The sequence below is a fragment of the Pangasianodon hypophthalmus genome, chromosome 3 (genome assembly GCF_027358585.1).
Source record: "Pangasianodon hypophthalmus isolate fPanHyp1 chromosome 3, fPanHyp1.pri, whole genome shotgun sequence".
Classification (NCBI taxonomy): Eukaryota; Metazoa; Chordata; class Actinopteri; order Siluriformes; family Pangasiidae; genus Pangasianodon; species Pangasianodon hypophthalmus.
The window spans coordinates 15683389-15706490 of record NC_069712.1 but is presented as its reverse complement, the minus strand read 5'-3'; the positions used below and the strand labels follow the sequence as shown (position 1 = coordinate 15706490).

At 39.7% G+C, this 23102-nt stretch overlaps 1 protein-coding gene across 1 annotated transcript in view; it reads right to left on the bottom strand.

Annotated features, from left to right (window-relative positions):
* Nucleotides 1-27: 27 nt before the first annotated feature.
* The window catches only part of myofl (myoferlin like), a 29541-nt gene continuing 6466 nt past the window's right edge, over nt 28-23102 (bottom strand). The window contains exons 8-54 of the mRNA XM_034302786.2: nt 23039-23101; nt 22868-22918; nt 22739-22769; nt 22471-22586; nt 22218-22344; nt 22016-22119; nt 20439-20507; nt 20306-20349; nt 20110-20192; nt 19982-20023; nt 19681-19805; nt 18807-18920; nt 15065-15242; nt 14848-14972; nt 14645-14754; nt 14104-14296; nt 13809-13964; nt 12668-12799; nt 12392-12555; nt 11858-11972; nt 10728-10830; nt 10407-10543; nt 9529-9693; nt 9226-9313; nt 8773-8850; nt 8450-8631; nt 7347-7505; nt 7075-7176; nt 6775-6936; nt 5365-5530; nt 5194-5267; nt 5023-5034; nt 4787-4885; nt 4558-4686; nt 4130-4285; nt 3932-4023; nt 3676-3846; nt 3428-3576; nt 3175-3314; nt 2908-2996; nt 2733-2828; nt 2412-2553; nt 1944-2043; nt 1264-1445; nt 828-937; nt 587-734; nt 28-484 (exon numbers count right to left, since the gene is read on the bottom strand). Of these exons, the coding sequence (XP_034158677.2) occupies nt 449-484; nt 587-734; nt 828-937; nt 1264-1445; nt 1944-2043; nt 2412-2553; nt 2733-2828; nt 2908-2996; nt 3175-3314; nt 3428-3576; nt 3676-3846; nt 3932-4023; nt 4130-4285; nt 4558-4686; nt 4787-4885; nt 5023-5034; nt 5194-5267; nt 5365-5530; nt 6775-6936; nt 7075-7176; nt 7347-7505; nt 8450-8631; nt 8773-8850; nt 9226-9313; nt 9529-9693; nt 10407-10543; nt 10728-10830; nt 11858-11972; nt 12392-12555; nt 12668-12799; nt 13809-13964; nt 14104-14296; nt 14645-14754; nt 14848-14972; nt 15065-15242; nt 18807-18920; nt 19681-19805; nt 19982-20023; nt 20110-20192; nt 20306-20349; nt 20439-20507; nt 22016-22119; nt 22218-22344; nt 22471-22586; nt 22739-22769; nt 22868-22918; nt 23039-23101 (5409 nt within the window). The 3' untranslated portion in view covers nt 28-448. The remainder of the gene's footprint in view (nt 485-586; nt 735-827; nt 938-1263; nt 1446-1943; nt 2044-2411; nt 2554-2732; nt 2829-2907; nt 2997-3174; nt 3315-3427; nt 3577-3675; nt 3847-3931; nt 4024-4129; nt 4286-4557; nt 4687-4786; nt 4886-5022; nt 5035-5193; nt 5268-5364; nt 5531-6774; nt 6937-7074; nt 7177-7346; nt 7506-8449; nt 8632-8772; nt 8851-9225; nt 9314-9528; nt 9694-10406; nt 10544-10727; nt 10831-11857; nt 11973-12391; nt 12556-12667; nt 12800-13808; nt 13965-14103; nt 14297-14644; nt 14755-14847; nt 14973-15064; nt 15243-18806; nt 18921-19680; nt 19806-19981; nt 20024-20109; nt 20193-20305; nt 20350-20438; nt 20508-22015; nt 22120-22217; nt 22345-22470; nt 22587-22738; nt 22770-22867; nt 22919-23038; nt 23102) is intronic.

Sequence of the window (23102 nt, the reverse complement as noted above, 5' to 3'; positions counted from 1 at the left end):
TCAATAAACCACACATGAAGCTTGGTATACTGTATATGTTGAATTTTTGGTAGAATTTAAAAGAAATTAAGGAAAGTTACATTCAGTTTCAGAAATATTTACAGTACAGTAGGTTGTAGGTTGAATTTGCCAAGATTTGGTGAAGTGTACATTAGCAAAGGAAGTCTACTTGATTTTACTCAGAACAGACTGATGAACTTAAAATTTGATAAAAAAAAAAAAACAAACAACAAAAAAAAACAATCCTTGAACCAAAATGTTTTCTTGTTTATATATGTATTGTATAAAAAGCTAAAAAAACACTGAACATTAGTGCAATGAAAAGTGCAAAAACTTTCGTTAATCTTGAAGTACAAATATTTTATATTAAAAATGTTGCAATGAGTTCATCTTGCTGGTGTATTAAAACCAAGGAACTCAACCCTGATGGCTGTTCTTTAGGTTCCCATCAGAAAGGCTTCACAATTTTCATTGAGATGTAGTTCTGGAAGAGAAAAAGGTGTCGTTAAGTCATGTGCATTGCATATAATTGGGTTAAAGTATTTGTGTGCTATTGTCTGTTACAAAACACTGAATCACAACTTACAGGCAACGAGTACAGCAGGATTCCTACAAACAGGCCCACTAGTATGAGAATGATGATTCCAATGAAGACCCATTTAAACCGGCGCCACACAATAAATTTCAGAGTTTTGCATGGATTTGTGAACCACAAGAACGATGTATCTGGACGGCTGTTGAAAGAAATTAATAAACAGAGATTAGTGTCATATAAAACAATCAAACTTCCTGTAGAATCTCTTATGAGGTGTGTAATAGACTGTTACTTTGGAGGATCCAGTTTGGGGTTCATGTTGGGTTCATCTCTTCCTTTCCCAGCAGGCCTCTCTTCTACCTCCTTCTCATCTACAATCTCCAAAGTCATCTCCACTTTGCCCTGACAAACAACACAATGTCTCACATAGTCACAACTGCACACTCCATATTCTCTCATTGGGGCTTCTGTCAGCTCCTCTGTCTGCCTAACCATTGGTCTCTTCTGAAATATATTCATCATAGCCAAGACAGCAGGTCTAATAGGAGTCTGCTACAATAAGCTACTTAGATAACATTATCTACAGGCACAATATGCTATGGGACAATATGATGTACATCAGTGTGACAATTACTGGCCAAAAACTGGTAATTTTATTGCAAGAGTTTCAGTTTCTGCTTTACTATTTTCTATATATGCTCGATACATAGTGTTTACTGTTTACTCACAGTCAGAACCTTCTTGCCATCTTCCTCCATGGCGCAGGGCCACCAGCCTCTCACACACTTCTGGGCAAAGAGTGATTTGGGAGGGATGCTCTTGTTTGTTTCTTGTATCAACATGTCAAGACTGCACTTTTCAGAAGTCTTAGTTGGAGGGATAAGATTAATTAAATCTAACTCCACCGTACCTGTTTGAGAAACAGCACAATTTCACAATTCCAGTTATCCTTTCTGAATAGACTTTTATAAAGCTTTGGTGTAATGAGTAGGGTTGTGAAATACAGTATTCCAATTAACATTGTTCCATAATACATTTTATACTTGAGCATTACAAGTGTTTTTAGACTGTATTGCAGTATAAACTGCATCTTGTGCTTCAAAGCCCCATTGCATTATTTCTCAACTGACATTCGCAACAAAACCCATGCTGTCACAACAGATATTCCTCATGGTATCATGGTATAGCCATATGAAAATACTGGGATGATGTTTTCATCCAAGTACAAAGTCTTTTTATAAAGCATTGCTGTGTTGATGTTTTGGACTAAGTCAGTTAATACCAGAATATTTGTTAGGGAACTTGGTTTGTTATGGAACTATGGTTCTCTGTATATCTTTGCAGTATGTAAAATGTGAAATAACCTGCAATTCTTTATACGTGAGAGTTAAAAAATGAAGAGATTCACCTAAGTAGTCATCCAGTGAAAATTTGTCATTGTCCCATATCTGGATAATCAGTTTAGGAGGAATCCTGAACTCGGTTTTGTCAAGACTCCAGAAGTGCTCCTGATAAAAAAAAAAAAAAAAAAAAAAAAAAAAAATTGGTTTAAAGAACAAATTGCTCATAACTATTCTTTCTATTTGTAGCTGTTATTGTTTTTTATTTTAAATTATGATTAAAATGATGAATGTGTTTCTTATACAAAGTTGTTCATTACATAATCTAAAAGCTCAGTAAAACACATTCATATAAATCTACATTTTAACACAGTGTAACTATTATGGGTTAGTATTTGAATAGTAAGAAAATGAATATGTGCTGCAAGAATAAGGGTTAATTTTTTCTATACTGATGTAGAAAGAGCCCCTGATGGCTACTGCTTTAAACATTTAATTTACTCAAATGATGTTACATTTTAAAGACGTGTACACACTTTTTTTGACACAAGACACAGCTGCTCCGCTGGTAGGTAGTCAAAGCCAAAGACTAGTCTCCAGTTGAAATTTCCATCTCCATCTAGTGACCTGTAGTGGACATCAGTTTTCTGTTTGTCCTCCTCCATACCTGGCATCCACCTGCAGATTACACGTTGTGTCAGATTGACAACAGTAGTCCACTATTTTCTCTGCTTTATACCATTTCACATGCACTAACTATAATGTATTTTTCCCCAAGCCTTCATACAGACTTTCATGTAAGGAATTAATTAGCAGCATGTAAGCCTAATATATTTATATGTAAAGTTATAAATTACCCCTTCACATAGATATCGCTCATCTTTTCCCCAGTAATGCTGGTTTCATCCAGAATGACATCAGTGGTATTCCAAATGACAGCCCGTAGGTAGTACCTTTAACACAGAGAGGAACTTCATCAGCACTAAAGGTCTAAATGCACATTAGCAGAACATGAGGACTACTGGTTCTTACTTTTTAGCTTTACGAGGACTGATATCAATTAGGGGTCCAGGATTGCCAAGGCTTTTGGGGAATATATCCACCCACATCTGAACTTTCCCCTTAAAAAGGACAGACAAAAAAAATTACATTGAAAGATAGTTAGATGGACAGCTAGATAGACAGCTAGCTAGATAGATAGATAGATAGATAGATCAGGATAATTCACAGCTTTCTGAACAGGCATAGCATGAGCTTATAGTAGCTGGAAGCATAAGATGCTGTGTCTTATATATTTACCTGAGAGAGAGTGGGCTGGAAGGAGCTATAGAGTGTCCTGGTTTCTACATGCTCAGACACCAGGCCCTGTTTGCGCAGTACATGCAGGCATATGCGCTCTTTGGCTGGACCCAGGTGCTGGTGCAGCACTTTACTGGCCTCTAGCAATGCAGCGCCACACAGAAACAGTTACGCTCAGTACACACAAAGACCACTTAAGAACTACTGATCTTTCAATAGTACATGCACACTGTAGTTATCACACCATGAATACCTAAGTCCTGAAGGTTGTAGTTACGTCCTCCAAAAGACAGTGAACTGCCATCTTCTGCAATCTGTGGTGGCGGGAGTCCTCTCAGTCTGGCGAGGTTTTCCAGGATCTGAGATGGCTTCAGCTGGTCTCTCCACTGGTTCACTCCAGAGCTGCATACATTTTCATAACCGATTATAAATAATATGTCTACATACATGTCTATATGACAAATAAAAACATAGATAGCATTGAAGAAAAACATTACTTACACACAGTATGACTGGGAAAGACCACAGTGTGCATTAAATCGAGAAAGGAGGCGATTTTCAAGGTCAATAACCGTGTCCCCAACCTTTTCATCACGACTTAGCAAATCAAAGTCATAGACACTGATTTTCAGGTCTTTGTCTTGCGGAAGGAAACAGGACAGCTCAAACATTCTGCAAAACACAAATGGATCTGAATACTGTACTTCATAACTCAAGTTTTTGCCGTTTTGTCATGTAGCACTCAACAATGTCTCACCTTCCAAACTCAGGGTTTAAGGTGTTTGGTTTGTAGTTATCTCTGTCCTCAATGGTCTTCTTTCCAAGAGTAATCTTTAAATAAGGATCGCACTAAAAAAAAAAACAAGATATAAACACAGGAAACCACCAACCAACACTGATTTATATTGTAGTATAAACTCTAGTTTATACACAGCTGTGTTTTCTGTATATTCACCAAGCCATTGTTGTCTTTGGGTTGCAGGTCAATACAGCGCAACACGTAAATTCTAACCACGCATTCCTGAGGCCCGCTCTCAGGCAACTCTCGGAATTGCCGAGGAGGAGTTTGGACATCCGGGTCATCTGATAAGGGGTATATTCTGAAAGAACCCTGTGAATACATTTAGAGACCTGTATTAAAGCCTAAATGTTGAAATTGGAAACCTAGAACTACTTATGTTGAGGTTAGTTGATGAAAATATTCAGTCTTGCAACATCCACCACTAGATGGCAGAATATCATTAATTTTCTTTATGTTTGAAAGTTTACTAGCATGTACTGCCAGTATGTTTAATTAAGTACAGCTGTTCAGTATTTACTGACAAATCCTTCAAGTCAGTTTGGAATAAGGAGAAGAGAGCTTTTTATGGGCAAAATACTGACCTTAAACTCCCCCACTACAGAAGGATCCTCTTCACCATCATCACTCTTTCCTCTGTACAGTTTAAATGTGTTGCAGAAGTCTGTCAGGCCATGGAAATCTGGTATAGCCTCAAGTTCTTTTTCATAAACCTGCAATAACAGACATGCTTGTCATATAGATTCTGTTTAATTACTGTTTCAAAATGTATGGATTGTTCATAGTATGGTAAAGAATGGTCAGTAAACTCACTGTTAGAGTGGAATAACCTTTTTGGAGATACGGGCCACACTTGTCATGCTCTCCAGTAGAGGCATAGAATTTACTCCACCAGTCCACAGCTTCATCCACCTAAAATACAGTTTACAGTAAAACAAGACACAGTTTGATAAAAAAAAAAAATTACAATTGCACAGCAGCTGACTTCTGTTTTAAGTTGTATTGTTTCTTTATTGTTAATAGAAAACCTCTCAGATGTAAAAACATACCTTTTCAGCAGGCTGTGAAACAAATGAAACAAATGAAAAAGTATGAGACAGATCAGAAGTAAGTTTTTGTCCACATGGCACCAAATGAAAATTCTAACTAAAACATATAACTAATGCATAAAAATGCTCTGATATATAATAAACAAGTGTTCATGGAAGGAGTATCTGTACCTTGCTGTCTACGATTGGTATTTTGTCTTCTATGTCAATGATCACATCTCTAGAGGTTGCTACCATCATGGCCACTGAAACATGAAACACCCAGGGAATTCAAATATTTGGGGCAATGTTATTTAGTAGATATTGACAAAGACAATTTTCACACTGTGCCAGATCTCTTACCTCTTGCAGTCCTAGATACTTCAGAGGTGCCCATGTAGGGATCACACCTATACTCTTCCAGAGAGTCTATAGTGCACTGGCCGACAGTAGGTTTCCTGCCGAAGGGCCTGTGGTCTATCACTTTCAGCACTATGGGTGGAGTGTACATTTCTTCTTTGGGAAGAAGCTAAAGACAGAAATATTTATATACAAAATTCATATTGTGAAAAAACAGTCAAGAGTTTTGGAACATGTGGAGCTTTTTTCTACATTTTATTGCAGTTTACCCATTACTGGCAATTAAACAAGGAAAAAAATAAACAAGTGTTCCATCTAAGGACTTCCTTTGAGGATTTAAGGAAAGTTACCCGCTGCACCACCATGCTCCCCAGATTCCAATTAGCATTTTATTAAAGCAAAGAGCACTTGTTTGGCAAAGCAGTGACTGTAAGCCTAGATTTGTCTTATAATTGATATTAGACAGTTATATAAATTGTAAGACAAATATACATGTATAAAATTTATATATTGTGTGTGCTACAACCGCCTAATCAACATTATCTAAATACATTAAGCCTTTACTAGTTAGAGCTAAATTTTTTTGCACATAAAAATGTCACAAACATTTCTCAATTCTCTTAGACCTAATACTTACTTAGATTTTCTAATTCTAGAGGTTTTAACATAAACCCATTTCTTGAAATTTAACCTAAATGCTAATACACAATATTCAAAAACTATTGACTGGCATTGAAATAAACTGGCAATAAGGCCTATATGAGCCTTAAACCAATTACTCATTTTGAGGCTGTGTTCAGATGAGTCTGAATACTTAATTTAAAAATAAAATGAGCAGAAGCAGATAAACAAGATAAACAAATAAACAAGAAAAGATGCAATGCGCCACTAAAGTGCAGACCAAACTAGAGGTTAGGGAAATTGGTTCAAATGAGCAACTTTATCCATAACTTTTGGTAAGTATAAGCCATTCAGTTTTGCCTGCTTTTTAAATGTTAGCACTTCACTGATTATATTTGGCCAACATTTTCGAGCCTAATTTAAATGATAAATTCTGCAGTATGAGCACGTATACAACAAGTATTAAGAACAGCAATGAGCAATGTCCAGTGAGAGCATGAGAGGAAACTGTGTGTGGAAAATAGACTGGAGGCTGATAGGGCTTTGGGAAGAGCAAGAATGTATATTTAACATTACCCCTTAGATGTCTATGTTTTTTGTTGAGGAAGATCCAACGTGATATATTTTGTACTGAGTGTGCCTTATCTGCACTTCAAGATAACAAATGCACTCGGCCACAATACATACAGTGTTCACTAGGTATTATACAATCTTATCAAGTTTAAAACGATGGGTGACAAACTGCCACTGATAAGAGCTATTTTGACATATTATTTAGTATATGGACCGTACCACTTTGAGGAAGAGAACTGATCCAGGGAAGTTTGGGTTTTTCTTGATGTTTTTGATGACAGCCGTCTGAACAGTCTGCCCTCCACATTCCACAACAAGACTGGGGGAAGAAACAGCGGCCAGCTGATATGCCTTCATGTTACGCAAACCCCAGGCCAAAATCTGAAAAGTGCATGCACACACACACACACACACACACACACAGAATTGCTGTAAATAATAGCCTATCTCTTCCCTGCTTTGTCTGCCCAACACTAAAGACTAAAGGGATAATGTTGATGACATGCTTCAGCGTGTTACCTCAATAGCAGTGAGCTGCACCACCGGCCTGATCCCCTGAGGCACCATGTACAGATTCTCTCCTCTTCTGGGTGGCACAAGTGGCAGTTCAGACTCAGATGCCTGGACACAGCAAAGTAGGACCCAACAGCTCATTAGAGGTTAACAAATACATCACGAACGACAAAATGTACAATTATGTAACAACACTGTCATTACAAGAGTGACAATCAATCCTGCAAACACAGTGAGGTACCTGTGAAAAACATACTGATTTAATGATAATAGCATACTTTATCATTCAGCAAAAGTTCGGCTGCCACCAGCATTTGCCCAGCATTTCGACCCTTCATGGTGATGGGGAACCAGAGCAGCTTTGGGCTCACTGGTGTGCTGGGGTTTAGTTTTACCACTGGGGGACATGTGCACCTGCCCATGGCTTCATCCTTCCCCTGCAATACAGAAGTGCATCAACACAACAGCTTTATATACAATCAAGAGATTGTATATAAAAATACCAAGGTTTCTAGTCTTTCTTGTGAAAATTTCTAGCACATATTCTTCCTGAAAAGTAGCTCACATCTGCTGATGTATTTAACATAAATCAACAGTACAAGCCTCACAACTCCTTACTGAGAGAATAAAAAGTAATATCATTTTATCACAAGCTTTAATTCAGAATCAGAAGCTTAAAGGGATGGTTGAGCTTAAATTAGTTAAACTAAGCTTAGCCAGTTACTGCAATGTCATGTCAAATGGGTCCAGCTGGCCCACATTACTTAAAAAAGGGTCAAAAATGTCAAAGATATTATAAGGTCCTATCTCCCATTCATTCCTTGTGATACTGAGGTCATGAAATAAAACCTGTTTGTTCAACTTTTCAACTTTGAGAAATTGGCCGAGCTATAAGCTCTGCTCAATGTCATGGCTGAGATGTACTCTCGTCAAGGCTGAGCTGTCACTGTGTTGCGGCAGCCAGATTTGGATGAGTGCATTGCCATCTTTCCACAACAGTATGTGGGCCAGATGAACTGTTCAGCAAGGGCCAACTTTGGGCCACTGCTCATTTTGTATCAGGGAAACAGAGAGTCTGTTTTTATTTTGGTAAAATAAACTTAAAATTTCTGAATTAGATTACACAAACTCTATCTCTTAATAGTCAGCTCTGTATTTTTATAGCTCAACTTTTTCAAGGCCTTACTTAAATTTTTACAGGACATTGCATCCATTTTTGTCATTTTCCAGATGTCTTCCAGGACAGGGAAACTAGTCTATAAATCTCCAGGTTTTACTATCAACTTTTTTTTGACAATTCATTAACTATATATAAAACAGTGCTATAATAAAGATTTTTATTGTGATTAAGCAGATTATCATAGTGAGTAAGCAGTCATACCACTTGGTCACTGTCAAAAAGCTCCAGGACAACACTGGGTGGATTTTGAGCAATAGTCTGTGGGTCTCCATAGATTTCAATGTCATTAAAGATGAGTGTCTGGTCCCATGTGGGGTTGAGGTTAGCTTTAATGATCTCTGTGGTCTTGCTAACATGGAGAAAGGACACATGGCAGTAGGGATCTGTAGGAAAACCAAATGCAAAAGACCTGACAACTGCAGTGCTACAGTCACCACATTATGATCAGATGAAAAGCAAGAGGTGAAATTTGCAATTCATTTGAAAGTGTTATAGCGATTCCTTTTTAGTGGAAAATGTCTCACCCGAAAAGCTGTCCTTGTCCATGGGAAGAAGGTTCCGGGCCTGATAAACATACACTCTGAGGTGGTACATGTATGACCCTATGAAGACAAGAGGTCTTAGCACTCATTTACAGACAACATGAACTGTCTACAAAATCTGCTTAATATTAAGATGAGATCTTGATACACAAATCAGTCCTTCCCCTAGACCTGATATAAGCTGATTAATTCTATTAATTCTTTGCAGGAACACCAACTTTAGTGCAGCTATAGAAATTTCAGTTATGTAATTATGTAAGCAATAACCACTGGCATTCAGAAGCCAAATTAGCAGCTCTGAATGTTCTTTAATCGAGCTAGTTACCCAGAGGTCCAGACTTCCTCTGAGGAAAGGGAGTGGTGAGTGGATGTATATCAGCAGCAGGGATCTTTTATGTAAGGCTTTAATTAGGTGGCATGAATCAAACTACTCACTGCTGAAGTTGCAGGAAACTGTGGGTGTGTTGGCACCGAAAAGCTTGGCTGCCTCTTTTTTGCTAGTTTTTTCATCGACATCCACCCCCTAGAAACCAAACACAAAGAGACCAAAACAAACAAGAGTCATTCAGTGTAACACTGATTACATAGTACAACTATGAAAATTCCCCTAACGTCTCTCTTGAAGTAAATCTGAAACTACACCAAATTTAAACCACTGCATGACGCCTTTCATGCAGTGGTATGGCAAAGATTCAGAAACACCAGATCCTTAATGCAAATTTGTAACTGGATGCTCACCAATGCCCCCTCTAGTTGGAATATGGCTGACGCGCCCACACGGTCAGATGGGGCCATCTTTCTCCTCCAGCGTCTGCGCCGGAACGTATCTGAGGAACGCTCCTTCCTGTGAAACTTCCAACCAATCAGAGAGGAATATTCCCAGCCATCTCCCACCTCTTTCTTCTGTCAGGACATAGAGAAGGCCCAAAAAAAGAAAAGATGTCATTAACTACATCCAACTACAAGTCAAGGCATCACAAGTAAGAGGTAAAATTGTATCATTGTATAATAAATTCCCAGATTCATCAAAATCTCAGCTAATGAGATCTGTCACTTAATTAACACTCTATGATACACTATAGCAAATATATTATAATAAACTGAGAGGCTATGGTAGGATCTACTGGAGGCAAAAGATAACACCAGCAAGGTTATACCAGCAAAGAAAACTCATCTATCTACTAAATTTTAGAGTTGTAATACACCAGAAAGCAAAACAAATTATAAGCTTTTTTCTTTTTCCAAATATAGACTGATATCTAATAACAGAAAATGGTCCTAGTTGATGTACTAACTCTTAACTTGGTATAAGTACGGTGTTGTAACTACAGATTTGGTTCTTGCCTGGCTAAGATCATACCTCACTAATAGATACAGATGTTTGGATAGACACTGTCAAACACAAATTAAGGTTACACAAGATTTTCCCAAGTAGTCAGTCCTTATTAGCCATCGCCTTTCATTATTTTCATGCTTGTTGTTGATGAACTCCAGTTTGAATTAAGTTACCCCTTTTTACTGAATCTTCATGGTGCATTGTGGATGAACTATAACTATTAATTATATGGCTTATAACATTATTGCTTTTGAACAACAGCATCATGTCAGGTCCTCACCTCTAAGCTGGGGGCATTTGCAATCTTCTTTCGCAGCCGGACCAGTCTTTTCCTGCGATGGACATGGTACATTTTTTCTGCTGCTACCCAGGAGCTGGGTTTATCACCTGGAGGAATAGTGATGCCATACTCCCAACCTATTGTTAGAAGCAAAAGTAAGACTTTCTTTCATGTCACATTCTTGGTGTCTTGTCCAGCATTCTAAAATTTATAGGTTTTATACAATACAAATACAAATGCAGGCACCATGTATAGAAGTGTGCAATTTGTCAGACATAATTGTTTCAAATTCGTATGATGAATGAAATTGTGATCTCGAACCTTTCTCATCCACAGCTCTGTTGCTGTCAAAGCTCCAGTCCTGAATCACCTTCCACCCTGGGGGACATTCAATCTCGCTGGGTTTCTGGGCTTTCTCTCCATTCTGCACAAAACAAACACATCACTCTATCCTGAACAGCTTTATTCAGCTTGCTTGGTCTAGCTATTGTCTGGGAAACAGGCTTAAATGACAACACCTGTCTCAGTCAGAGTTGACTTACAAATAGCATATGCTATGTGTTCTGAGCCAATAGACTATGAGAAATGTTGCAGATGCATGAATCTGATTGTATAAATATAATTTCCAGTGCTTTCACTGTTTAGAATATTTAAAAAATAAATAAATTTCTCAATGAGATCATGATAATAAGTGATTCACACATTATGGGCCATATACACTAACATTTTATACCACTGCAAAACTAATAAACTGACATTATCCTACACACATATAATAGATTATTGTGAACGTTATTGTAATGAATCACCTGTTGTATTTTATTAAGACTGCCAGTAATCAAACAAGGCCATAATATTACTGGCTACAGAAGCATTCATTCATTCATCTACAGAGTATTAAAAAAGAGAGTTAATCTTTAATGGGAATTCACTAGAAAAACCCTAAACCAAAAGCAAATCTTGGCCTTTAGTTTCTTTTCAGCTGGTGTTTTTCTTCCTCAGCTGTTTGAGTGCCAGTTCACAACCAAATGACCCACAGGTGACCATATCACAACCACAGTTCAAGTCCCAAATGACCAGAATGTGGATAATGAAATTAACTATGGATTCTTCTTTATTACATGGTTTCCAGTTGTAATCATGCAATTCCTATTCAGTTAATACTGCCAGCTGAACAGAAAGCACACACATGTTCAATTCAAAAAGCACTACAGGATGGCATGTGCAAGCTAAAGTTTACATTGCACCAGCCGTTTGTTAATAAGGCAAGGTGCACCTGTGTTTATTTGCATGCATGGTCTTTGCAGACCCTGCTCTCAATGGCTATGCCCACTGACACAAATGACCACTGTAATTAGAGCTTCACTTATTAAAAAATGGCCCTATGTTTTTCAGCATTAAATATTTCCCAGCAATATCACTTCCAACTTTGGAGGTTTTCACTTTCTCACCACATCAGTGTAGTTTTCGGTTGCTGGCTTCCACTCGCCACCAGGGAAACGACTCTCATTTTCATATACTTCATCCGTGAACTCTGTGTGCCCTGCGTCAGCCTCTGTCAGCAGACTGATCCAAACACACACACACACACGCAACAACAATACATCAGAACAAATGCACCTACTTTCCAGATAGCTTTACTGGTATGCAGCTGAGAGACAGGGTCACTGACAATATGTTTATGAGCCTTGTTCTCTGTATAAACACTGTAGCCAGAGAGAAAGGCTGGCTCATGGAATGTGTATATATCTTCCAAGCCAAGTGCCAATTTAAGCCAAGAGCCTCCATTTCCTCTGATTGTAAGCTGGATAGTGTGAATAACATCCCAGCGCTACTAAAACCAGCTCGTACACATTTTCATTACAGGATGTTTGTAGCTGCCCCTGAGTTATTGTTGAAATGTCAAGAATAATAGTAGTGAAAAAATGCAGAATAGGTCCTGAAATTTTTTTTATATGTTTCCCATGTACCATTAGGCAACTTACCAGTTTTCAGGGTCGACGTACCAGTCACCCTCCCATTCCCAGCCACGTGGGGGCAGGAAGCACTCCTGCTTCAGCTTAACCTTCCCTGTCACGTCAGAGAACTTGTGGCGGCCCACCAGGCCTGTGGTTCCCCATTTTCCAAAAACTTGGGCCTGGTTTTCATACTGTCACCGAGAGGGCACATTACATAATATATCACGCAATGCAAAGCTTTATTCAGATTAATCACATTCTGTGCATGATTGCTCTAGTAATGAATCAACATGCATGCATTACCATTTCAGCATAGACGCTGAATGTTCCTTCTGCAAAGCTGTTGAACTTCTTCTCGTGAGCTGACAGGCCCAACCACATGTTCAAACGCAGCTGCACGGGAATCTTCACCCCTTTATTTTTGTCCATCGGGTACTGAAAACAGGATGTGAGATTGTTTTGGGGGCACACGTCGGCATCATCTATGGAGGTGGATCTCAACTGGTCTTGCATTAGGACTCTAATTTGTCATTATCATTATCATAATTATCATTAAGCCATGTCCCAAAAGCATCTTAACGTTCTAACTATTTTCATTTATTTCACATTAGTGCAGTAGCAGATCATGGCTTCATGCACCAAAAACAACAAATGAAAGTGCAACAAGGGCTAAAGAGGCACTCATACATATAAGATTGCATCTTGAGTTCCCAAAGGCAATACACTACTGCATAATGTTCTAGAAACAGCAATAACATGGTAATATTACAGGCCATGCTCAGGTATTAAAAAGTGATAATCATAAAAAAAATATCTTTAGGACTTTTACACTGTTTAATTACACCGCTTTTTACATATTTAACAACTCGTAATGCTCAATTTGTCTAATTAGAAATATAGGCATTTGGCCTCCATACTGGTTCACCATATCACTGTGAGTTTGAGTCCTGATGGTGCCACAGCCATTCGTGGCGGGAGCCAAGGGAGCAAAACTAGCCATGCTCTCTGTGTGGGAGGAATGGTGAACTTTCTCTTCCTTCTCAATCACAGTGACACTAACCAATAGTGGGCATCTGTTAGCTAATGTATGCTGAAGAGGGTTGATAGCACTTTCCTCCCAGTGTTTATACAATGCTAATTTAAATATGAAAGTAGCTGTCACTGTTTAATTCTACCAAGGAAAGGTCTCAGGCACGAATATTAATACTGCTTCTAAAATGGTTCATTATCAAACATTGCATAAAGCTACCCACAAAAATAAAAAGTTTGACCATTCAATGGAGAGGAACACACCTGTGACTTACTTTTGCATCATGACCCACTACAGATCCTATGCTGTGGTAAATGGCTGTTCACATCAAAACAGAGCAACATGGTCTGCTATCACTGTGCAGTCTCATGTATGAAATCTATGAATAAGCTGTACTAAATATCTCTGATTTACCTTCATGAAGATGGTCTGTGTCTTCCCACAGTATTTTCCAGTAGCCTCTTCGCTATGGGTGGAGAAGAGGACCTCATTGGCTGGGATGCGTGCATAAGCCATACGCTTCTCTCCTCTCAGCATCCAAATAATGATATCAGGCATGCTGTTCTGAGGCTGTAAATGGAAATGGAAATGCTTGTACCTGTACATAGTTATAAGCACTTCAGTAACTCATATATCTCAGTATCTAATTCTTATTGAAACTATCAAGTAGAGCAGAAACTACACCTAAATGTAGCAAATTGTATACAACCTCCTCTGCAATCTGCTGTAGGCGGTCTAACCAATCCTCTATGTCAGTAAGTGTGGCTTTAACATCAGTAGCCTCCTCCCTCATGTGGCAGGCGGCATCTCTAATGCTGATGAAGGTTCTATCTCGTAGCGTTTTGATTTGAACATCCAGTGCTGTCAGGTTAGACTTGGCCTCTATGTCTGGCAACCGGTAACTAAAAGACAGAATTTAGATCAAATAAGATGGGCCAGAGAAGTGGATACAAATGAAGCAAATGGCACAAGGAGTTAAAGTTGCAGTATGTAATTTTGACAAATGATTCTAGATCTGAAATAAGTATACAATTAAAAAAAAAGCTTCTAAAAATCTGTTATTGCAAAAACAAACTCATGAAGCACACGGGGAATGGGGAAAAGGCATAGGGTTAATCAAGGGAGGGAAAGTCTTGCAATTTGTAGGTTGCAGTGCATGCTAATATTACAAATCACTCCTTTAAGTGACATATAAAAGTACTATACACAGGATGACAGAAATAAAGCATGTTCTTGATGCTGGGATTTACTTGGTGAGGTCTTCAATGAGTTGGTTGATAAGTTTCAGCCAGATCTCTGCTAGTCGTGTCTCAGTAACTTTAGCCAGCATGGCCGTCTTCAGTGTGGTAATGTTGGCTTGCTGGTAAAAACAAGAACAGAAACTATATAACATAACTGAAGTTTTGTAATAACAAGACTCATGCTATGTTATAGAGACTCATTAAAACCCTACCAGTCTATCAGCAATAAAGAGAATAACGTTCACTGAATCCAAACGATGGCTGATATCCTCCCAGAAGGAAGTGAGGATAACAACCGGCTTAGTGTCAGCCCAAGGCAAGTAGTAGTAGCGATTTCCTGTAAAATACACCAGCAGGCACCAGAGTCAGCTGGTTCATGTGTATATGTCATACTGTATATCCAAGGAGCCATAGTAATAATAATCTCACCATCAAACACAGCACAGCTGTACTGCGTGGTGGAGGCCAGAGGTTTGCATGTTGAATCCATCTTGTTGCCATAGTTGCCGATGCTGACTTCAAACTGGATGGGTTCACCAGGTTCCTGCAGCATGCACGCACTGTGGAACACCGCACACAGGGAGTACTTCCTCTTCCGCTGGTACTTCTGTTCACAGAGAGAGATTTAACACTACGTGACTGTTATGGGGGCTAGGCGATAGGATGTTCAAGAGCGTTGTGCCCGCTCGTCCGGGAGGACAATATATGGTGTGGAATGGATTTCTCTATTTACGTTTTCGAAAATTACCAATCAGAGTAGTGTGACGCTGCTCTGTTACCTGGCACAGATCTATGTCCACACGCGGAGTGAGGCAATCTGAGGGCTTATAAAGAGGCATGGCCAGGTGCTGCATATTTACGCTGATTACCTTCCTGAGATCACCGTGTTATAAAAGCCTGTGCAGGTGGCCGTGGATCTGCCTGAGAAGGCACCTGCCACCTTACATTACCCCCCCTCTAGGAATGGCTCCCGACGTTCCCATACTAGCTGCCTGGTTCCTGAGGAAGTCTCGGATGAGCTCTGGGTCCAGGATGTGCCGAGCTGGGACCCAAGAGCGTTCCTCTGGACCATAACCCTCTCAGTCCACCAAGTACTGGGTGCCCCCCCAATGGCGGCATGAGTCCAGGATACGCCTCACAGTAAAGGCTCCATCAATAATATGAGGAGGAGGTGGGGATGTGTGGGTGGAAGTCACCAGAGGGCTGCACAGGAACGGCTTTAGTCGTGAGACATGGATGGTAGGGTTGATTCTCATAGTGCGGGGGAGTGCTAGGTGGTATGCCACCAGATTGGCTCTCCTAAGGATCTCAAAAGGCCAAATATACTGTGGGGCCAATTTCTTGTACTCTAGCCGCAGTGGAAGGTCCCTTGTCGTCAGCCACACCCTCTGACCTGGACAAAAGGTTGGGACGTGCAATTTGGTCTGGGTCCATGGCTTTCCGACGGACTTGGTCTCCGACCGGGGACCACAGTTTACCAGCCAGTTCTGGAAAGCCTTCTGCCGTCTCTTGGGGGCAACAGTTAGTTTATTCTCAGGTTTCCATCCTGAGTCCAGTGGCCAAACCGAGAGTGGCTATCCTCCACCCTTGTTTGCAGAGCAGAAGCAGGAGGTGGGGGTTCCCGCAGCGGAACACATGGCCTCCTGAATGTAGGCCAGAGTCTTGTGCCCCGTCCAAGGAAGGAACTGGTGCTTGGCACCCTCCAGCCAGTGCCTCCACTCCTGCAATGCCAATTTTACAGCCAGGAGTTCATGATTCCCAACGTCATAATTCCTCGCCAACGGGGTTAGATGTTGGAAGAAGTATGCGCACGGATGTAATTTCTGGTTTGGCCCTGAACACTGGAAGAGGACGGTGCCCACTCCTATATCTGAGGCATCAACTTCCACTATGAACTGAGCCTCAGGATCAGGCATATGCAGCAAGGGGCTGTTGTCAATTTCTTCTTCAGGGTTTCAAAGGCTTGCTGTGCCTCTCTTAAACCCAGCCTGGGTCTTCTTGGTCAGTGCGCTAAAGGGGGGCTGCCAGGGTGCTAAAGTCCCGAATGAAGCGTTGGAAAAAGTTTGCAAACCCCAGGAAGCGTTGTACCAGCCAGACTGAGGTGGGTTGTGGCCACTGTGTGACCACCTTTACCTTGTCTGGGTCCATACTAAGTCTCCCTTGGGACACAACAAAGCCCAAGAAGGAGATTGTGGTTACATGAAACTGGGACTTCTGTAGTTTGACATATAAATGGTTCTGGAGGAGGAGCTGAAGGACCCAGCGCACATGAACCACATGTTCCTCCAGCGAGCTGCTAAAAATCAAAATGCTGTCTAGATAGACGAAGGTGTAATGGTTCAGGGTCTCCCGGAGGACCTCTAGACAACATTTTTGTAATGCAGATCAGATTGTAGGCGCTACCTAGATCCAGTTTTGAAAAAAATTTCACCCTCTGCAGGTGCTCAAATGCAGAATTCATCAAGGGCAGTGGGTCCCTATCCTTCTGCGTCACGGCATTAAGGCTGCGGTAATCAATGCAAGGTCGCAGATCCCCCGCAGAGGAGGTGGATGGGCGGATAAATCCCAAGGACAAGGCCTCTTTAATATAGTCCTCCATGGCTTGGTGTTCTGGGGGTGACAGAGAGAATAACCTGACCCTAGGCGGAGCAGCTCCTGGGAGTAGGTTGACTACACAATCAAAGGGCCTGTGGGGCGGCAGTGTCTGGGCCTATTGTTTGGAAAAGACTTCCTGGAGGTCCCAATAATCTTGTGGCACGCGGGATAAATCTACCGGTTCCACAGTAGTTGGAGGTAGGGCGTCTGTTCCTTTGAGGCAGCTCTGGGAACACCTAGAGCCCCAAACAGAAATGGATCTGGTAGACCAGTCAATGAGCTAACTCCGCAGGATTGTGTTAATGAGTGTTGTAGTGCTTGTGAAACTGGATCGGGGAAAACTCAGAGCCAACAGCTCAACTCAAAAGCACCGCAGCGTGGTGGAAAAAAACAACTCAAACTGGCCTTCTTTCTGGCCAAACTTAAAGGCACCAAATGCGAAAGGAACAATTTCTAACTAAAGAGGGCCGAATATGTATCTCGGAGTGAGGATTCTCAGTCTATCCTCCTCTTTAGTTTTCTGCCAACTTGACTTCCTCTTTAATTCTGAGCTCCCTTTTCTTTCTCTCCCTTTCCTTTTCTTTCTAAACCTCAGTATTTTTTCTTCTCTATTTACGTTTTTGAAAATTACCAATCAGAGTAACGTGGCGCTGCTCTGTTACCTGGCAAAGATCTATGATCGAACGCAGAGTGAGGCAATATGAGGGCTTATAAAGAGCGGCCAGGTGCTGCACATTTAAGCTGATTATCTTCCTGAGATCGCCGTGTTATAAAAGCCCGTGCAGGTGGCCGCGGATCTGCCTGAGAAGGCACCTGCGGCGTTACAGTGACTACAGTATTAAAAGCTTGTATCTGAGTGATTAGCAGTTTTTATATACTGCTCTCAAAACTCTAAGGTGGTTTTATCCATAAAGTGTTCTCCTCAAGGGTGCTGTGCGTTTTACGAAGCAGATGGTAAATGATATCCTTCTTAGCTAGGTACATTTATGTTAAGGTTTTCATTTATGCCAATAGGCCTAGCTACATCATTAGTGTAAGTTAAACTTCTTGGCTTATTTTGCACACCGGCATGCAATCATTAGCTACCTAATTAAATCAGTGCTGGCATAGCAGGAGGTAGTTGGCTAAACCAGTCAGACTGAGATTTGATTGCCTGCAGCCACTGCTATCAATAATAATCCATGTAATTATACATTAATAATTAACCTAAGACCATGACTGGCTGCATGAGATAAAAACCCACTAATGCCAAATGTACTGTATACACAACATTGAAGGAAAAACTTGTTTTAAATTTAATTAGAACATAAGATATGTATAGTTAAAATAAAAATTAAAATAAAAAGTGAATAAAGTATATTCCAATATTCACGCAAAGTGCCATATTACTTCATATATCAAAGCCCACGAATACTTCAAATTTCCTCTAAGATTTCCAAGTTGATTAAATTATCTTCATATCCTCTAATTTGCTCTTTCATCATTTCAAACTTCCCCTGATAATGTTTCCATATAAATAAAAGCAGTGAAGTGAAACTCATTTGGAGGGGTGACGTGCTGTGCTGCGTGCTGTTACCTGTGCTACTAGGACATCATCGTTGTTGAGGTCATCCACTTTCTTGTCAATCTTGTCATCCAGCCGAGTAGAAAGTTCAATGAGAACTCTGCCTCTGTAGGCTACCCCCTCACCCTGTCACATATAGGCATGCTATGACTCATGGTATCTACTGCCATTGTGTAGATCTTAAGTACAAGGCAAATACCATCAGTAAAACATTTCAAGACACTATTTATGTAAAGCAAACAGTGACAAATCAAAAGAAAATTTTGGGGAACATTCTTGCAAATGCTTTCCTTGTGATTACACATTGCTTTAATCAGTTTGCATACCAATGATATCATGTGACAAACAATTTTTTTTAGTCAGGCCCCTGTCTCATGTCCCCTCTCCCTGTATTTCTCAACCTTTTTTGTTTGAACAGTCAATCAAAGCTAAAGAATTTTTATTAAAATGACTAACAGGTAAGAAAATAATGGAACTGTAGTCAGGTTGGGAAGGGGACTAAATCATGTTTACCATTGTTATTGCTAATAATATATTTCTCTTTTGCGCTTTTGAGATGGAAAAATCTCATATATGTTTTCTGTTTTTCGTTCCTATAGGTGGATGGGGAAGGGTGTATATGGGGGGTGGGAGATATGTACACAATTCACTACTGTCTGGAATTTAACACATAAAACTGTAAATGATTTATGCGTGATGAGTGGGGGTTGTGGTGGTGGTGAGGCAAAAAAAAAAAAACACTTTACATAAAGTTTTTTTTTAGATTAGTTTGTGTTTGATATACAGGTATGTACAGAATGATTTGCAAAGACAAGAGTTTGCTGATAATGTTTTGTTTAGGATACTAAAATATATTTAGCTCAGGAAATGGAAATGAGGCACTTACCTGTCCCAAATTGAGCTCCTCATATGGGTCAGGAAGGTCAGAGAATTCCCTTGTACTCCCATAAAGGTTTAGGTAACAGGGACCAAAGGCTGGAAGAAAGCCAACCTCAGTCCCCATTCTGTCTACTGAAATACAGAGAGAGAGAGAGAGAGGATCTTAGGGACAGAAAACCAACTCAACAAATAGCTTTTTAATAAAAATTGTGTTTTATACAGTATACACACAATAGACAAACAGAGTAGGTAAATATTTAATTTATTATGAGAAATTATGATTATAATCAAATCATAGTAATGAATACCATCAGATCCTGGACGGCCTCCATTCTCATTAAGCGACCCAGCTGAAAAAAAAAAATCACATTAATTAATGATTCGATGTGTCATCCATAATGTGTTCCAGTTGCAAGGCAGAAACAATGAAGTTTACCTTCTACTTCACCACCAGGTGATGATATTTTGGACAGATTTAAGTATGTGGTTCCAACAGTATCATTGCTTGTGAAGCGATCCCTACCAAAAGGTAAGGCAAAAAGAGTCAAATATCACATGGCATACAGGGAGGCAACTCCTCTTATAGGTCATATATAGATTGTATGAAATAATCCACTATATTAGAAACTTACCAGTCAAACACAGTAAGTTTGATACGTTCACACATTGATGGGAACTAAACAAAGATAAAAAAAAGACAATTATCTGTAATGTATTCCACTAAGTGCATTCATTAAGGTATACCATATCATCACTCTTTCTCACCTTAACCTGGAGGCCTATCAGCTGGTTCCACTCTGGATTTGCATTCTTCTCAATGATCTTTGTGCATAGCTTAAAAGAAACAGAAGAAGACAAGATGAGCACATCAAATTTCCTTATCAAACACTTGAGCACTCTAGTAAGAAATTAAGAGTCACGTTAAGTCAAGTCAAATTTTATTTATAAAACGCATTTAAAGACAACAGTAGTTCCAAAGTGCTGCACATAACATCATATAGCATCACTTTAAATAGCATCAACATTTGATGGGGAGGAGCGAGGGAGAGAAAAGCAGAGTTACTCTGTGTCCTGTTCATATGTGTTTTAGAGTGTGACTGGGCTCAGAAAGATGCTTGAGGTACTCTATGATAGAGTACTGCCAAAGAAGGAAGCTGGCAAAAGAAATAGTAATCTCATATACATAATGTGTCTATAAATCACTTTTAAACCTTTAATCTTATGTTAGTGTAGCTCATAATGCTGTTTCTAATTATTTTTTCCAGATGTGTGGTGGTCTGAGAAAACCTGCTGGAATCTTGCTTTAGCTGAATTCTGTCAAACAAAAAATTGAGTTTTGGCCAAAATGGGGGCTTTTGGCCTATAATATAGTTTGATAACTCAACTGCAAATATCACATTGAGTAAGGAGCCAGTTGAACAAACTGGGCTATAAAAACAATCACTCTGCCTAAAGATGCCTAATACCTTGCTAGCTAACTGTGCTTTTCTCATGAATGCCACGATTTTATCATGTGAAATAGACATAACAAATTCAGTTTGTAATCAGATACCAGCTGTCTGCACTAGTCGGAATCAGTGGCGGCTTGTCCATGAGGCAGCCCCGCCATTTATAGCAGGTGTTCAACAAATGTTAATCTTCATAAAGTCCTTAATCACAACTCCATGGATTTTAAATTACAGTGAAATACTAATTACCTCTTTTGAGTGACCAGCAATTTAAAAAAGTGTCACTATTTCATAAATGTTCAGCTGATGTTCCATTGCTTCACTTTTCTAGATGTTGGGCAATCGCAGGGCAATGTTGTCAAAAAATGGGAACTGCAACAAGCACTACCTGAGGCTCATTGAGGCAGCAATTGCTCTTCTCCATGCTCACTCTATGAATAATATCATTGAGGAAGGAGCAGCAGACACAACAGTGACAGGGTTGCCAGGTAGGGCTAGTTAAAAAATACTCCACAGCTGCGAAGATCTGGTTTTACAACACATCTTTAGAATTAAATTGAATTAATAAATTTCCACAAAAAAGGCAAAGTGTAAGTACAGACAATGTGTCTCCGATGTACAGAACCATTTCTATTATAAGATATAGCACAACAACTGGGAGAGAGAAAGGGGGATTATGGAGTGGATAATGCCTCTAAATCAAAAATACAGGTGAAATACTTGTTTGCTCATGCAAAGGCTGAGGAAAAGAAAAAATATGTCTCTCTTTTCCAATTCATATTTTTTTGGGCTACTGGCATACTGATAAGTGCATGAAACACATCTGAGATTAATAATATGCAATATTTAGCCTTGTAAAAATAAAACAATACAAAAATTGATTCAGGATTTTACCTTTTTGCCTGCAAAACTAACTTCCAAAAATGGATCCACAAGGTTTTTCTTGTCACCCTCTCCTCCAAATATATTCTTGACAGTCTGTGCAAATGCATCATCCACTAAACAAATGGAGAAAAACCCGGAAAGCACAATGACAAATCCACTCTAAACAATGCAATAACAATGCCGTTTGTCTGTTGTATGCTAAAAGGCTCACTCTGTGGCATGTCCTCTGCACGGTACACTTTGAGAGAGAGTGTTGCTGAGCGCAGTGTGACCCCAGTAGGCAGCAGCAAGTTGCTCTCAATGTCATCCTGCTCCTCGTTGCGCTCTTTTTTTTCTGCCTGTAAAGTACAAATCCACAAAAAACAGATCAAACACTGATCATATACTGATCATATTGAAAGTGACCTTCAGAAAGCAAAGTTTTCTTGCAAAAATTTAATAAAAAATAACATGTGGAAATGTACCGGAGGCTCCTCTCCAGTTCCCACAATGATCATGTTGACTTTCAGGTAACCTCGAGCTCCTGAGCTGGAGTCATCGGGATCACTCAGCAGCAGCCACTTCTTCATTATGGCATGAGCTTAAGAAATTACAAAACAAAAGCCAGTAAAGTATATGGAAATAATACTACTAATAGTACATGAACTAATAGGTCATGATATGATTAAGTTTCTGCAATCTAGCTGATATTGCATTAAGATGTATTGTGTAAAGGCTGAAGATGTCGCATACCAGGCTCATCATAGACATAGCCAACATCCAGCTGTTGGGAAGAGTAAAGTAAAAAATTACAAAATTAGTCATATTGTGGATGCAAACACAAAAGTACTTATAAAAGTAACTATATGCACAATAAATTACCTTAAACTCCCCCAAAAGACTGTCCGATCTCAGGGAGGATGAGTTATAAACCTAGATATAAAGAGCCACATAAGGAGTTGTACTGCTGGTTATATTATTTTATGTTGCAAATGACCAAATGTGACAGGACAGCTTGAGAGAAAAAATTGTGTGATTGTGCGCTCATCTTACCCGAATGTAGATGTTCTCATCGAAAAGCTCTGAAGGCAGCATGTTCATGTTGTAGAAGAAGATC